This window comes from Monoraphidium neglectum, assembly GCF_000611645.1.
Source record: "Monoraphidium neglectum strain SAG 48.87 unplaced genomic scaffold scaffold00080, whole genome shotgun sequence".
NCBI classification, from domain to species: Eukaryota; Viridiplantae; Chlorophyta; class Chlorophyceae; order Sphaeropleales; family Selenastraceae; genus Monoraphidium; species Monoraphidium neglectum.
In genome coordinates, this window is record NW_014013548.1 from 14973 (window position 1) to 29933 (window position 14961).

A 14961-nucleotide genomic window follows, 5' to 3' on the forward strand; every position below is an offset into this window, starting at 1 on the left:
CGCAGCACAGCAGACCTCAAGCATGTAAGTGGCACTAAGTCATAGATAAACTGCAACGTAGCATGCATTCAGTGACGAGTCCGTAATCGTGAGGCGCCCGCAGTGGGCACCACCGCAGACACCGCACGCGGCAGATGTGGCAGGCCGCAGTATGCTCAAAGCGATTGGGGTATCCCCGCCCGTACCCGTTCGACCGTCCCTTGCGTATGGCACAAATACGTATCATACACACACTGATATGCAGTATTGCATGCTGCTGCACACGTGTGTGTGCCACTATAGTGTTGCTTGTTGAGAGGCAAATCCATAATGTTGCTTCGGCTTTGGTTGGGCTCCGTTGACAAAAAATGAGTATCTGAAAGCGTTCTGACAGGGCAAGATCATACTTTTCGCGATACCACGATTGCCGGCCCAGTAAACTCATATGGAAGAATAACACAGCCTTAAATAGGATCAGGAGGCGCGAGCACAGCCATGAGCCTGGACGCAGCGCTCCGCGAGGCCGCCTCTAGGCGGCAAGCGACCGGCACCGCCCCACACACCGGCGGCATGGGCGGCCTGCGGCCCCAGTTCAGGGAGCTCGACCGCCTTGCCGCCTCGCGCGGCGCGCACGTCTCACCGGAGGTGGTGTCGGAGCTCGCACAGGCGCTGGCCGCAGCGCCGCTCGACATGGCCCGCTACGCCGGCCTGGGCAACGCCCTTGTGTGGCTCTCCGCGCAGCCTCGCCTCGCGCCCGCCGCCGCGACGCCCGCGACCGTACGTGCGCTCGCCGAGGCCGTCGCCACAGCGGGGCGCGCCGCGGCCGCCGCGCCCCCGTGGGAGTCTTGCAGGGAGGCGGCCGCGGACATCTGCCCCTGCTGCCACCCCCATGGGCCGCACGTGACGCTCGCCCAGCACGCGGCGCTGCTGGGCGGCGCAATACTGGCACGCAGGGCGCCAGACATCGACCTATTTGCCTTGATGCTTCAGGTGCGCGGCGCCGCGATCTTCGTCTAATGGCAGCCTGCGCCAGCGACAGCCAGCTGTCGATTCAAACAAGCAAGCAGCGCGACTTCGCCGGACGCCCAGCCCCTCACCCGGCCCCCTCCCCCGCCCGCACGACCCAAGGTACCCGGGGCGCTGCCCGGCCTGCTGCGCGCCGCGCAGCTAGACAGCCCCTTTCATTTCGAGCCCTTTGCTGTGATCGCGGTGCACCTGACAGGCCCCGACTACGCCCGCACGGCCAGGCTCACCGCTGCGTTGGGCGCGGCGCTCTTGCGGGAGCGCGCGGGGCGCCTGCTTTGGGCCGCCGTTGCCGCGCGGCTCGCGGCCGCGGCGCGTGCGGGGGCGCGAGATCGCACTGCGGAGGAGACCACCGTGCTCGTCACAGCGATCCAGATTGCGATTGATGGCGAGGGGCACAGACTGCTGTTTGGTGACCTGGCGTCACACGCGCCCGCGCTGCGCCAAGTCTTCGCTTTGCTGACAAACCGCGTCCGGCCCGGCGGCGGTGGCCGCCGTTGGGCTCCCGGAGACGAGGACGTCGTGCGCTGCTGCCTGAAGCTGCTGCAAGGCGCGTCCGACGCCGACCCCGACGCGATGCGGGCGGCCGCGGGCAGCGCCGCAGCGCTGGAAGCGTCGCTTCTGGCGGTGCTGACGGGGGCGCCCTCCCTTCTGGAGGCCGGCGGCCACTCGGCGTGCCCCGCCCTCGCCGCCGGCCTGCTGCTCGACGCCGTGCGCAATACGGCGGCGTCCCCCGCCACGCGGCCGCCGCCGGTCGTGTCGGCGCCGGGCTCCGCGGCGGCCGTCGCCGCCGCGCTGCACGCGGCGTGGGGCGCCAAGGGCCGCGCGAGGGACGCCGACCGCGCAAACCTGCTTCACAATGTGGCGGCGCTGGCGGCGTTCTGCATCGCCGTCGACCGCGGGGGCCTGTGGGCGCTCGAGCTCGCGGCGCCGACGCGCGGCGCGCTGCGCGTGTTGGTCGACGCCGCGCGCGACGGCACCGCTGCGTTTGCGGCGCCGGGCGGCGGCGGCCGCCCCAGAGGTCACCTCTCACCCATCGGCCCCGCATCCCTGAGCGCCCAGGTTGCCGGCGCGCTCGGCGCCGTCGCCTATGCGCTCAGGGACCCCTGCACGGCGCCCGCCGCGGCGGCGGCGGCGGCGAGGGGCGCGGCCGCGGAGGCGCTGCCTTCGGATGCGGAGCTGCGGGCTCTTGTGTGGGGCGGACTCGCGGCGGGCGGCTTGGAGGGGCTGAGCCGGGCGCGCATCGTGGCGCTGAGCTCGCCCACCGCACAACACGACCTGGCCGCGACGCCCGGCGCGCTCGCCTGGCTGGCGGCGTCGGCCATCGGTGGCGCGGGCGACGCCAGCCCCGCGGGCTCGATGTCGGGCGCAGCGCTGCAGCTGCTGCACATGATCGGAGGCGGCGATCCGAGCCTGCCGCCCGAGCGCGGCTGCATGCGGTGCACGGACGAGGACTGCGAGGAGGCGACCTGCTGCATGAACTTTCGCGCGCCGAACGCAGCCGTCGCGCGGGAAAGGGCTGCCCTTGCCCTGGGGGCCATTGCCAAGTCCGAAAGCGGCGGCGGGGACGAGCGGGGCGGCGCGACCCCGGCCGCGAACGCCGCCGCGGCGCTGGAGGCGCTGCAGGCCGGGCGGCTGCGCGGCGGGGCCGCGAGCGGCCTGGGGGGCGGCGCCGGCGCGGCGGTGGGGGCGGCGGCTGCGCCGGCGGCGGGGCGGAAAGCGGGGACCTCGTGCGCCGCCTGCGGCGCAGGCCAAGCGCAAGACGGCCTGAAATTCAAAAAGTGCGGCGCCTGTGGGATACCGCGGTGAGTGCAGGGCAGCCTCGGCCCTTGTTGTCCTGGCCCTCCCCCCACCCCTATCACCTTTAGTCACTGCACTGAATGGCCTCATCATCGCTACGGCAGGGCTGGTTTTGACCTTCGATGTCGTATCAACTCTCCCCCGCCTGGCGGCGTGGGCCGAGCCGCACACCACTGGGCGGGAGGGTTGGAGCCAGGGGGAATGAGGGCCGCAGCGCTGCACGTGCTGCATGCACAGCGCACATGCAGCGCCCAGAGGCACAGATTAGGATGCTCATCTGGGTGTGCGTATGGGCACGTATCAAATGCAGCTCAACATTCACGTATGTACACGCGCGCGTGCGTGCGCGTTCATGCACGCAGGTACTGCGGCCCTCAGTGTGCCAAGGCTCACTGGAAGGCCGGCCACAATAAAGAGTGCTCAGGCAGCAGGGGCGCGACAGCCGGCCAGGGCGGAGGGGGCGCAAGCGGCAGCAGCGGCGGCGCCGGCGCGCCTAAGGCCGCAGTACAATCGTAGCGAGGTCGCTGGCTCGCAACGTTCAGCCAAATCGCAAATGTTCAAACCTGAAATTTAATATGCATGTTTCAAACGTCTCAGCCCAATGTCTTTGGGGGGGGGCTGCTACAGTTGCAAGGAGCGGCTGTCCTCGGGCTGTGCACGTGTGGCAAGCCGCGTCAGCGATTGCAAACACAAGCCCGGGCATCAAGCCAAGTTGGCGCAGCAGGAAGCGGCCTTCGCTACTGGCTGCACCCGGCGCTGAGGCTGCGCGTGCCATCAGCAGCAGCAGGTGGGGTGCAGGCGCAGAAGGCGCAGGCTGTGTCGTGTGCCCGACAACATCAGCTCGCGCGCGTACGGCACCAGGACGCCTGCGGCGCGCAAGGTGCCGGGACTCCTTGCTGATGCTGCCGGCAGCTCTTCCTTCCAATAAGCAACCTTGCGAGGTTGGCGACAGAACCTGCCCGTGTGCAGGAGTGCATGCTTTCCTGCCTGGCGGCGCGCACGGGCCTGTGTAGGCTGGTATACAAGCAGAGTGTGCTGATATGATAATTGCCTTTGCATGAACGACTCGCGAAGGTCCTGAGCATCTGTGGCCAGCCTGGTGACCGGAGGGGACCACCGGGGGCCGCGCCTGGGGGCCGGGCAGGTAGGTGCGGGAATGAGTGCCGCAGAGGTTCGCTGATCTGGCTGAAGACGGGAAAATAGGCATGTCCAAGCGCGGGCAAGTGTGGTGGGGTCATGAGAGTGCGCCCTGCTGCCCCGCCACTCGCAACCCGCCCGCGGGGCGGCCCTGGCGACACCTGGCCGCCGCGTCACTGCAGTGGCCAGCCCCCCCCCCTTTTTTGCGGACAACGCCTCCCTGTGGGCCACAAGCTCATAAGAAGACGGCAGCGGGCGGTCAAGCAGTTAAAAGGGCCGTTCCCACGGGCGTCCCCGTTTGTTGCTTGAGCGCCCGCTGCAGCGGCTGATCATGGGCCCTGTGCTGCTGTTGGAGCGGTCAGGGTCGGTACATCAAATGATTGCGTTATGGCTGCTGCTGCAACTTTGCTGAAAGCAACAGCCCGGGTGGGCGGAGGGGGCTCACCCGCGCAGTCCTGCGGGCCCAGCTTGAATAACGCTTGCTCGCATTGCTTACGTGCGGGGCAGTGCGGTTGCAGGGCGTTGAGGCAACTTTCAACAGGCAGTCAACGAACGTTCAGCAACAAAGGCAAAGGATCCACAGGCGCATGACTCGCGTACGACAATGATATATCTCCTGATTCGTGGCTGTGAACTGCACTCGTATCGCCCAATTTGCCTGAAAATTGTTGCACCTGGCCGCCTTGCTGGCAAGTGATGCAGCCAGTGAGGTGCCCCCGCGCGAGGCCGTTCGGACAGCTCGCAAGAGTTGTGCAAGTGACAGTTCATTAGCATGTTATTAACTCCGAATGGTATGCCTCAGCCAGGCCTCACCTGGATCCGATCTCCGACAAGCTGTCGACACAGTGCCCCGCGAGTATTCCGGTGAGCAATAGAGCCACGTACAAACGCACGCCTGAGCAGATTGATTGCCGTGTGCCTTTGGCAGCTGACGCCACCGCAGCGCAGCGCACTTGAACCAGCCGCATGCACGCACTTGCAGGAGAGCAAACGCCGACAAGCACGCTGGGGCGGGTGTCAGGCATACACTTATGCCCCTCTTTGGTTTGCCGTAGCTGAAATTTGCATGCCATGAGGACCATCACATCCGTCAGCGCTGACTCATCTACCACCTGCGCACACCCCTGTACGCTTTGCACCGGAGGGTCGAGACCACCAACAGGATGTGTTTCACAAAGCCAATCACAGGCGCCATGCTGGCCCTGAACCTGGGCACGGGCCTCGTGCTTGTTAAGAGGGGACGCCCCTGGCAAATGACCCAGGTGTGCGGGCTGCCACTGGCGCCGTGGTGGGTGATACCTTGATGCAGGCTTGCAAACTCCCGACGACCGTGGTGCCAGTCCATTCTCGCCCTCTGGCTGGCTGCTGCACACCCCCGGCCCCTCATCTGCTTTTGCAGCCACACTGACAAGTTAACCAATTAAGCAAGCAACAGCTTGCCACCCTGCCTGCCCTTTCCAAATTGCACCCAGGCTTTCTTTGTTTTCGCACTCATGGAGCTGCTACAGTTGCTAGGACACTTTGTTGCAGACGACTGCTCCAGCCGCGCCAATCAGCTGATCACCATCGTGAGCATCTTGATTTGGAAGGATGACAGCTGCTGCAATATTTCTTCCCATTGTCGACCCATTGATTGTTCAAGAATGGCATGCTATACACATCGTTCCCCTTTGCGGACACGGCTAACAGCATTCATCTCCGTCAACAGGAAGGCACCCTTGACCTCAATTACGTGCCCTCCCCCTGTCTTGGAATCAACTCCCTTCACTGCATCGGGTTCACTGCATTCACTCCCTTCACTCCCTTTAATCCACCCCCCTCCCCAAACGCACACACACACATACAGCTGTCATACCTGCACATATGCTTCCAGCCCGTCAGCATCACCACCTACATCCTGCGCCTCGAGCCCAACAAGGACGTGGCGCGCCTCGCAGTCCGCCTGGGGCTGCTTGCCGGCGCCCTGGGCGCCCTGCGGCTGCCTTACCTCGGACTGGGATACATACCGGACTGGTTCCGCCTCAGGTGGCTCCCTGGCCTGCCAGACCCTGCGCAGGCAGGCGGCGCCGCAGTGTGCGGCTGGGAGTTTGCGTGCGGGCCGGTGACGTGCACCTACAGAGGGCCCCTGCACCTGGCGTGGTCGCTGCCGTTGATGGTGCGTGGGTAGGAATACGCGCAGGCGTGACACCTGGTGTCGTAGGCACCAACCAGTTGTTCAAGGGTTGTGTGGGGATTGCACCGGCGACGTGCGATACAAGAGTACCCACCTGCTGCAGCTACCTGGCCATGCGGCAGGCTGCCGCGGCGTGACCGCGGACAGCGCAAAACACCTGGTTGATCAAGCGGCTGCGCTCACTTGGGAGTGCCCTGCGGCAGCCCTGAAACTCTGCCCTGCTGCAACACCCTTGCTCCGCATTTGCGACCTGGCGCCCGGCCAGCCTCCCTCCTATTTCACCCCCAGCGCCGAGTTTGCTCACTTCTTGCTGAGCTTCGGCCCTGCAGTCTTGGCACCTGGCGTGTACGTTTGGGAGCGCACGGCCTTTGCGGCACTCGTGGTCGTGACGGGGCCGCTGATGTCGCAGGCGCTCAGCCACGCGTACGCCATCTCTGGGGGCCGCGCCACCTGGAGGATGGAGTGGCCCGCGATATGGTGCGCCACGCGTGACGCCGTACCACGCAGTCCTCTGTGCTGCCGCTGCTGCCGCTGCTGCCGCTGCTGCCGCTGCTGCCGCTGCCGCCGCTGCTGCCGCTGTGTGCGTGTGCGTGTACGTGTACGTGTACGTGTGCGTGTGCGTGTGCGTGTGCGTGTGCGTGTGCGTGTGCGTGTGTTTGTGTGTGTGTCGCAGATGTTGAAGGGTTTGGGACGAGTATGCAGTGCCGGTCAGGACAGTCTATGTGCAGATGGCAATTACCTGCAGCGCATACGTATGTAGCACTTGAGTGCTCCTGATGGCTGCTCCGTGCCTTGTGACGGCCCCAACCTGCTAACAACCCATCCACGACCCGGCTTGGCCTGTGCACTGCGACCTGGCAGGTGCCTGTATTCAGCCGTGCAGCTGGTGGTTGTCCTGTACTGCGAGGCCCACCTGGCACACATGAACGAGCATCAGGTCGCGCGTGGCGCGCCAAAGCACCTCGAATACCTCAAAAAGGTCCGCCAAGGGGCCCTGTGGGGCCTGCTGCCGGAGGATTGGGATGCGGAAGCTGGGGGCGGCGGGGCGAAGAGCGCCAAGAGGGCACGCCGCGAGAGCAACGCCGTGGGGGTGGATGCTGAGGTGGTGGTGCCGAGGCTTGCGGCGGTGGGCGCATCATCACCGCGCGAGCGGAAGGGAGGAAAGAGGAGGGCTTAAGATCAGCAGCAGTAGGGCCTGGCTGTCTGCTGACTGGACTGTGATTTGGGGATGCGGCGCGGACTGGGACTGGGCAACCTGGCGGTGCTTTTAAGCTGTGCTGCATGCTACAGAGCAGACACGCCCGCTCTGTTTGTTGCGGGCTGTGTGCGCAGATAATGTTCCATGACCAATTCGGCGAACTGCCAGCTGCACAGCGACCCACGTCGGTTCGCTCAGCTCTGCTGTTTAGAGATGTGCTGCATCACCCCATGTGGCCCTGCGCATGCTCAAGGTGCAGGATACGCGTGCTACCCTGCAGTAACAACATGTTCGAGCCTCGCCCTGATCGCACCAGGTGTCCGCAGCTTCATTCTCACGTCACCGGACACGCAGGCACAGCGGCACCCGCCACCTGGGCGTCCAGGTGGAAATCGACCAACGACGCAGCAGTGCCTATATCAGAGCCATACATAGTCACATGATTTTCCAAGCGTACATACATCATTCCTGCTATCGGCAGCGAAGCCACGTACAGCTGACGCGGCAAAAATCACCGCGGGATCCTTGATGCGACGCTGCAAGCAGCCCCTTGGCCTGTGCCTGAGACTTGAGAGGTGTACTTCGAGAGATGCTACGGGTAGTGGCCTCGGCTCGAACGTGGCGTCGCAGTCGTTGGGCGCGTCACGACACAGCAGCAATGCGAGCAGCGCCAGACCTCCACCGGCGATAGCCAAGCTGCTGGTGGTACGTGCGGCGTCCGCGAATGCGTGTAGCAGTGCGTTGCAATTGCCGGCGCACGATCGTGCAGTAGATCACCACGCACACGCCGCGGACGCCCGCCGAGGGACTGATGTCCCCGCGTTGCCATTGGCTCCGCAGGCCAACCGCGGGGAGATTGCGTGCAGAGTGCTGTCCAGCGCCCGCCGCCTCGGTATCCCCACCGTGGCCATTTTCTCGGAGGCCGATCGCCACGCCAGGTGCGCTGCGGCACGGCGCGCGCCGGCGCCTCGCTGCTGGCTGCGGCCGCACGCAAGTGGCCCCCACGCACCTCTTGGGGGCGGGGGATGCCCCTCACGGGTCGATGCGCCGCCCGCCAAAGGCTGCTTAGCCGCCGGCAGGGCAGGGCGCCTTCCAAAACGCAGCTCCACCCGGGGCACTTCTGGACCAATCCGCATATCCTCCAGCTATCTGATCGTCATTTGGGCCCCACCTAATGAGTGGACTTCTTGGCATGTCGTAATTATCATTGTGATCACGGCCCGTCGGCACACGTGCCGAGGACTCACGCATCCGGCTCCCCGTGCACTTGCCAGGCACGTCGCACTCGCTGACGAGGCGTACTGCGTCGGCCCGGCGGCGGCGCGGGAGAGCTACCTGGACGCGGGGGCGGTGCTGGGGGCCGCGCGGCGCGCCGGGGCAGACGCCATACACCCTGGGTGCGGGGGCCGGAGGAGCTCGCTAGCCTGGGGCCGGCCTGGGTGGTTGGCCCAGGCAGCCGCGGCGTGCTTTCTGTCACCACCCTTTGTCAGCCTGCCAAATACACACGTTTCTTGCCATTTGTGCCTGTGGCTCCACTTAGGAAGGGACCATCAACCACGACCCAACACAAGCACGCACGAGCACGTCTCTCTGCACACGCGCGCCCTCCTGCCCCGCAGCTACGGCTTCCTGTCGGAGAACGCCGCCTTTGCCGAGGCTTGCGAGGAGAGCGGCGTCAAGTTCGTCGGCCCGCCAGCCGCCGCGATCCGATCCATGGGGGACAAGGCGGAGGCGAAGGCTGTCATGGCGGCGGCGGGGGTGCCCGTGGTGCCAGGATACCATGGGGAGGAGCAGGCGGAGGAGAGGTGGGCCCTCGTTGTTGTTTGCATCATGATGTGGCAGCATTGTTGTTTGATCAACAGAAACCTGAGGTCCTCCCAATGCCTCTGGCCTTGAATGCTGAATTCTTGTGCACATCACTGCCCAGCCTACCCGAGCCATCCCCCTCTCAGCCAGGTGACCCCACCCCCCAAGCCGCCCACCACCAGCACGAGTCCAACCCATCACACGCCTGCCGCTGGCCCATTGCTTCCTGCCAAGCAGGCTGATCCGCGAGGCGGAGGCGGTGGGCTTCCCGCTGCTGGTGAAGGCCGTTTCTGGCGGCGGGGGCAAGGGCATGAAGCTCGCGCGCAGCAGGGTGAGCGGGCTGTAACACGGCGCATCACCCGCAGCCGGAAACCGTCGCGGGCGAAGTCAACGCAGCTCTTGTGCTTGCAAGGACAGGGCGCCTGTTCCACCAGCCCGCCACGCTCCTGCGCGAGGCCGTTTGGCCGCTGCCCCTAGTCGAAGTATGTGGAGGTTTGACCAGCCGCGTTCGAGGCAGCCCCTGCCCCTTATCACAACCCTTGCTCACGGCGGGGTCGACCGCCAAAGGGGGAGCTGGGGGCGGCGGTGGCGTCGGCGCGGCGCGAGGCCATGGCGGCCTTTAACGACGATAGGCTGCTGCTGGAGCGCTTCATCACGCGGCCGCGACACGTGGAGGTGCAGGTGGGCACACCACGCTCGGTGCCCCTTCTCCTCTGCCCTAGCCGCCACCAACTCGCACCAGGGGTGCCCTGCGGAGCCGAGCTCTTGAAATTGGAGCGCCGTGCGGCCCGCGTTGGGTGTGGCACAGGGCTCGAGTCAAGGGCGTTTTGGCGGCCCCCCAGTGTCCGGCGTCGCGTGCTGGCCGGCCGACCGTTGCCCCTGCCGCCCGTCGCCGCGTCACGGCGCGACAGGTGATGGCGGACCTGCATGGCGGCGCGGTGTATCTGTTTGACCGCGACTGCTCTGTACAGCGGCGCCACCAGAAGGTACTGGAGGAGGCCCCCGCCCCGGGGCTGGCGCCAGAGGTGAGCCCAGGCCCGCCAGCCACAGCTGGCTGGGGTGGCGGCGCCCGCAGCGCCCGCATGCGAGGCCTGCTGCTTGCTCAAGGGAGGCCCCTGCAGTTGAGGGCTTGTGCAAGGTTGCCCTGCTGCGATTGTGGTGGGGGGTGAAAGGACATCATGTGCGAGCCATCGGCCTGTTGCTGTTGCCTTGCGCCCGCTCACCCTGCCAGTCATGCCCCCGCCGTCCCTGGCATTCAGGTCCACACACACCTTGGGGAGGCTGCCGTCCGCGCAGCGCGAGCCGTCGGCTACGTCAGCGCAGGTGCCAGGCGTGCGGGGTGTGGTTGGGCGGCCCATTCTCTGCCGCAGTCCGTGCTGATTTCCCCTCCCGCCCGCTCGCGGCTGCCGCGAAGAAGGAGGATGCTTGTTGGGTCTGGGGGTCAAGGCTTGTTGAAGAGATTCCATCGAGACCATCCTTGCGGCCCTTTCGCCTCTCAAACTTCCAGGCACCGTCGAATTCATCTTTGACTGCGACAGCGGGGAGTTCTTCTTCATGGAGATGAACACGCGGCTGCAGGCAGGTTTGGAGGGGGTTGGCGGGACACAGCTTGTATCATCAATGCTGCATGCGCTGCGATTTGAGAGGCCCATCATACAAGGGCAAACGAGCATGGGTAGCGCGGAGCCGCTGGCCAAATGCACGACAAGACAAGGCACCCCTAGGTTTTCGCCTGCCCCCTCTGCAAAAGCACGGCAGCCCGCGACACACATAAAGCCCTAATCATTTGCTCGCACAAGCAAGCACGCCCCTTCCTCACTCAACCTGCCTGCCTCCCCGTGGTCGGGTTCTGAGCTTGTGACCGCTCAATGACGTCACCACGACTCACCCAGGTGGAGCACCCGGTGACAGAGGCCGTGGCCGGCCTGGACCTGGTGGAGCTGCAGCTGAGGGTGGCAGCTGGCGAGAAGCTGCCCGTGCGCCAGCAGCAGCTGGCGGCGCCGCTGGGGCACTCCCTCGAGGCGCGGCTCTACGCGGAGAGCCCCTCGCGCGGTGTGTGGACCCGTTCTGATGGTTGCGTATGTGTGTGTGTGTGTGTTGGGGGGGGGGGGTCTGTAGGCGCTAGTTGCGACGGGTGTCAGCTGGCTGGCAAGTGCCTCGTCTATGCTGTGCCCCTGCAAACAGGCCCTCGTTCGGCCTGCATGGGACAACAGCTGTCAGCGTGCCCGTGCCCCGCCCGTCGCAACTTGTGATGCCTCGCCCCTGATCCCCGACCAGGCTTCCTCCCCGGCGGCGGGCGCGTGCGGCGCTGGCGCGTGCCGCCCGGCAGCGGCGCGTTCAGCCACCTGGATGCTGTGCGCGTGGACAGCGGTGTGGCTGAGGGGGACGAGGTGGGCACACACTACGACCCCATGATAGCAAAGGTGAGCGGTTTGTGTGCGTGCACACCCGTGCACGTGTGTGCGCGCGTGCGTGTGTGCGTGTATTACTCAGTTGCGGTAATGGCCTGGGCGCACACGTGGATTCCTTGTCGCCTGCGCTGATGCAGCTGCAGTGTCGTCGGTCTTGGGTGTTTGCTGGTCGCGCCGTTTTTGCTGGACCGCCGCGTCGCAATCATCTTCAATTCTGCTGCGCTCCAAGCTCATGGCTCCTTCGCCCCGTCTGGCTCTTGTGCCACTGCAAAGCTGTGCTCGCCTGGCGCCCGCAGCAACGCCAGGCGCATGCGCGCGCGCACACACACACACACACACACAGTCCCAACCAACCAACCCCTTTACAGGTGGTGGTCAAGGCGGACGACCGCGCCTCTGCGCTGGTGGCGCTGCGCAAGGCCCTGGCGCAGACGCAGGCGAGCCGTTGGCGCACCCCTTGCTCAGCGCGCCGCTTGCCCTCCCCCCAACCCCGTCCACGCCGTGCACCGCCTTCAGCGCCGCTGCTGCCACGCTTTGCGTTGGTGTACGGTTCAAAGGTTCATTTTTTGGCGCAAGCCCCGGCTTTGCAAGCGGTCCGCATCTTACTGCGCCGCGCCGCTTCGCCATGCCCACCCCGCTCCCGCCCACGCATCGCCAGGTGGCAGGGCTGCCCACCAACCTCGCGTTCCTGCAGCGGGTGGCGGCGCACCCGGCCTTTGCACGGCTCGAGCTGGATACAGGTGAGGACATGGCTGACGCATGGGGTCGCCGCACTCATGCACGCATAGATTTGTGGGGGGGGGATCCGGAGGCGTGGGCGGTGGCAGGGGCACAGCGTGCGCGTTGCCTTGGACACCGGCCACGCCCTGTGCTGCCGCGCCCCGACGACCTGCACCCCTGCGTGGGCCTGTGACATCGTTTCTCGTGCCTTGATCCAGGGTTCATAGAGCGCTACCAGTCGGAGCTCTTGGCAGCGGAAGCCCCCTCGCCGGACGTGGCGGCCCTGGCAGTTGTGGCGCGCTGCAAGCTGCAGGTTGGGCGGTGCCTCCGCTGTACAAACACCAGTGCACATTTCCATCCGCGCCTGTCTGCCCGCCCCCAGCTTGCCTCCTGTCACATGCGCACGTTTTTGGAAATCCATCCCTGGCGATCCACAGCGTATAGTGTGTCCACTGCGCCGCATCACCTCCCAACTGCACGCTGCGGCCTGGCCAGGCCGCACGCGCGGCCTCGGCCGCCTCCGCGGCTGCCCACGCCTGCCCCGCGGCGGCGTCCGGCCCCTGGGCCATCCCCGACGCGAAGCGGCTGTGGCTGCCGCACGCGAAGCGGCTGGAGATGGAGGCTGGGGAGGCGGGGGCCGCGGCGCGGGGGCTGCGGGTGGACGTCGCCTACCTGCCGGGCGGGGATTTTGAGGTGAAGGGCACTTTGACGGGACTGAAAATGTTTGCAGGGCAGGTGATGGGCCGCTCGGTGTTTTCCTATCAAGGGGAAACGGGCAGGCGGGCTGGAAGGGGGTGCTGGCGACTGTCCTGCAGTGGCCTGGTCCAAGGCTAGCGGCGGCTATATGTGTGCCGCAGTCACCCTTTTTCTGTCGCGCCCCCAGCCCTCCGCTTCCCGCCTGCCCGTGCCATCGACCCTGGCCGCTTGCCGCCCGCCGCTCGTGACCAACCCGAACCTGCGACACGGCCCCAGGTCCGCGGCTGCGGCGGCGCGCACGACGCACCTCTGCTGCTGCAGCATGTGACCCTCAACCCAGACCATCCCGCCCCAAATAACGGCGCCGCCGGCTTCGGCGCTGTCGCCGCGAGCGGAGTGTTTGGCGGCGCGCGGGTCATGCAGGACGGCTCGGCGGCGGCGCGCGTGTCGGCGCAGGTGGGTGGGCGGCGGCTGGAGGCTGACGCGCTGCTGTACCCTCACTTGGAAGAGGAGGTGCTCGTGATCTGGGCGGGCGGCCATTCGTACGAATTCAGGTGAGGCTCGAGACGCCCTGCTGACCTGGCATGGTTGCTGAGGTGGCGGGGGCGGCCGCCGCTGAGCCGGGGCAGGGGAATGCTGCCTGGCACAGAACTCCAGAAGTCCACGAGGGAGATGCAGCTGACAAGCAGTGGTGCTACACGACTGGTAGCCCAGGCAAGAATGCGCGGCGCCGGTCGCAGACCGTGAGTGCGGCCTTGCTGTCCGGTGCTGCGTGCAGGTGGCCTGTGCCGCAGTGGAGCAAGGATGCCGCCGTGGGCGCCACAACCGGGGCTGTCAAGACGCCCATGCCAGGGAAGCTTATCAAGCTGCTGGTGGCCGAGGGGGAGGTGCGCAGTTACTGGAAAAATGGATTATAATTGGGCAACGGGGATTCGGGATGTGCAGTGTGCTGTCACACAGACGGGGGCCTGCAACAGGTGAAGCGCTGGCAGGGCGGCTCGACAAGCTGGTCCATGCAGCCTGGCCCCTGATGTCCGCTTGAGGGTTCAGGACAGCTGCAGGCCCCCATGCGGCGCCAGCACGGTGCTTGCTTACGGGCTTTGCCAGCGCTCCCATCGTTGCTTGCATGTGCCCTCGACCCGTTATCGCTTACACTTGCACAGAGCGTCACGCGCACACATGCTCTCGTGGTGAAGGCACATGCATACATTCTCGCGCATGCACACACCCACACATACACACTACACTCTCGTGCATGCATGCACGCACACACATACACACATACATACACACACACGCACACACGCACGCACGCACGCCGCGTGTGAACACACACGCATACCACGTGGATGCCCCCCCACACACACGCATACACAGACACGTACATACAGACCAATTGGCACCCCGTCTGCAACCTTACTCCTGCAGGCAGTCACTGCGGGCCAGCCGCTGCTGGTGCTGGAGTCAATGAAGATGGAGACCACCCTGCCCTCCCCCCGCGCCGGTGTGGTGCGCGGCGCGGGCGCGCTGCACGCCGGCGCGCAGATACTGGAGGGGCAGGTGCTGCTGCGGGTTGTGGCTAATGGCGAGGGCGAGGAAGGGGGCGGGGGCGGCGGGGCCGTGGCTTGAGGGGGAGGCGGCCGGCTGTGGGAAAATGGTGGATTGGTGCCGTAGACCTGTGGCATGAATGGCTGTTCCACGGTTGGCGGCTGTGGCTTATGTGCACGTTTCTGCCACGCGATGGATGTATTTAGCCCCAACAGACCCCGGGGCAGCAGAGAGGCAGGCTTGAGATCATCCTCCTGGTGTTGATACATACTATGCCCCATGAGTCATGTGCTGTCGCCGCCTATGAATGTACTGTATGTATCATACGCTAACGTGCGGGCACAACCGTCATGTCGTGCTTAAGGCCCATCTAGCTTCTTTCATGTGGCCTTAAGTGCTGGTGTGAATTGAGAAAGGTGTGAGCACATTACAGCTCGTGTCTTGTCCTCCAACTCTGGTGCATCGCAAAA

At 65.7% G+C, this 14961-nt stretch overlaps 2 protein-coding genes across 2 annotated transcripts; both read left to right on the top strand.

The window, feature by feature from the left end:
- Positions 1-474: 474 nt before the first annotated feature.
- On the top strand, positions 475-2811 carry MNEG_0886 (hypothetical protein; the record flags this gene model as incomplete). Its single annotated transcript, XM_014050630.1, has 2 exons — positions 475-969; positions 1108-2811. The coding sequence occupies 2 exons, from the start codon at positions 475-477 to the stop codon at positions 2809-2811; spliced, it is 2199 nt and encodes a 732-aa protein (XP_013906084.1).
- Positions 2812-8034: 5223 nt separating this feature from the next.
- On the top strand, positions 8035-14572 carry MNEG_0887 (3-methylcrotonyl-CoA carboxylase alpha subunit; the record flags this gene model as incomplete). Its single annotated transcript, XM_014050631.1, has 18 exons — positions 8035-8046; positions 8151-8248; positions 8585-8707; positions 8930-9115; positions 9354-9447; positions 9684-9797; positions 10028-10141; positions 10376-10439; positions 10624-10709; positions 11009-11168; positions 11394-11539; positions 11896-11931; positions 12186-12267; positions 12466-12560; positions 12743-12940; positions 13220-13497; positions 13722-13830; positions 14372-14572. 18 exons carry the CDS (start codon positions 8035-8037, stop codon positions 14570-14572), a joined length of 2196 nt encoding a protein of 731 aa, XP_013906085.1.
- Positions 14573-14961: the final 389 nt, after the last annotated feature.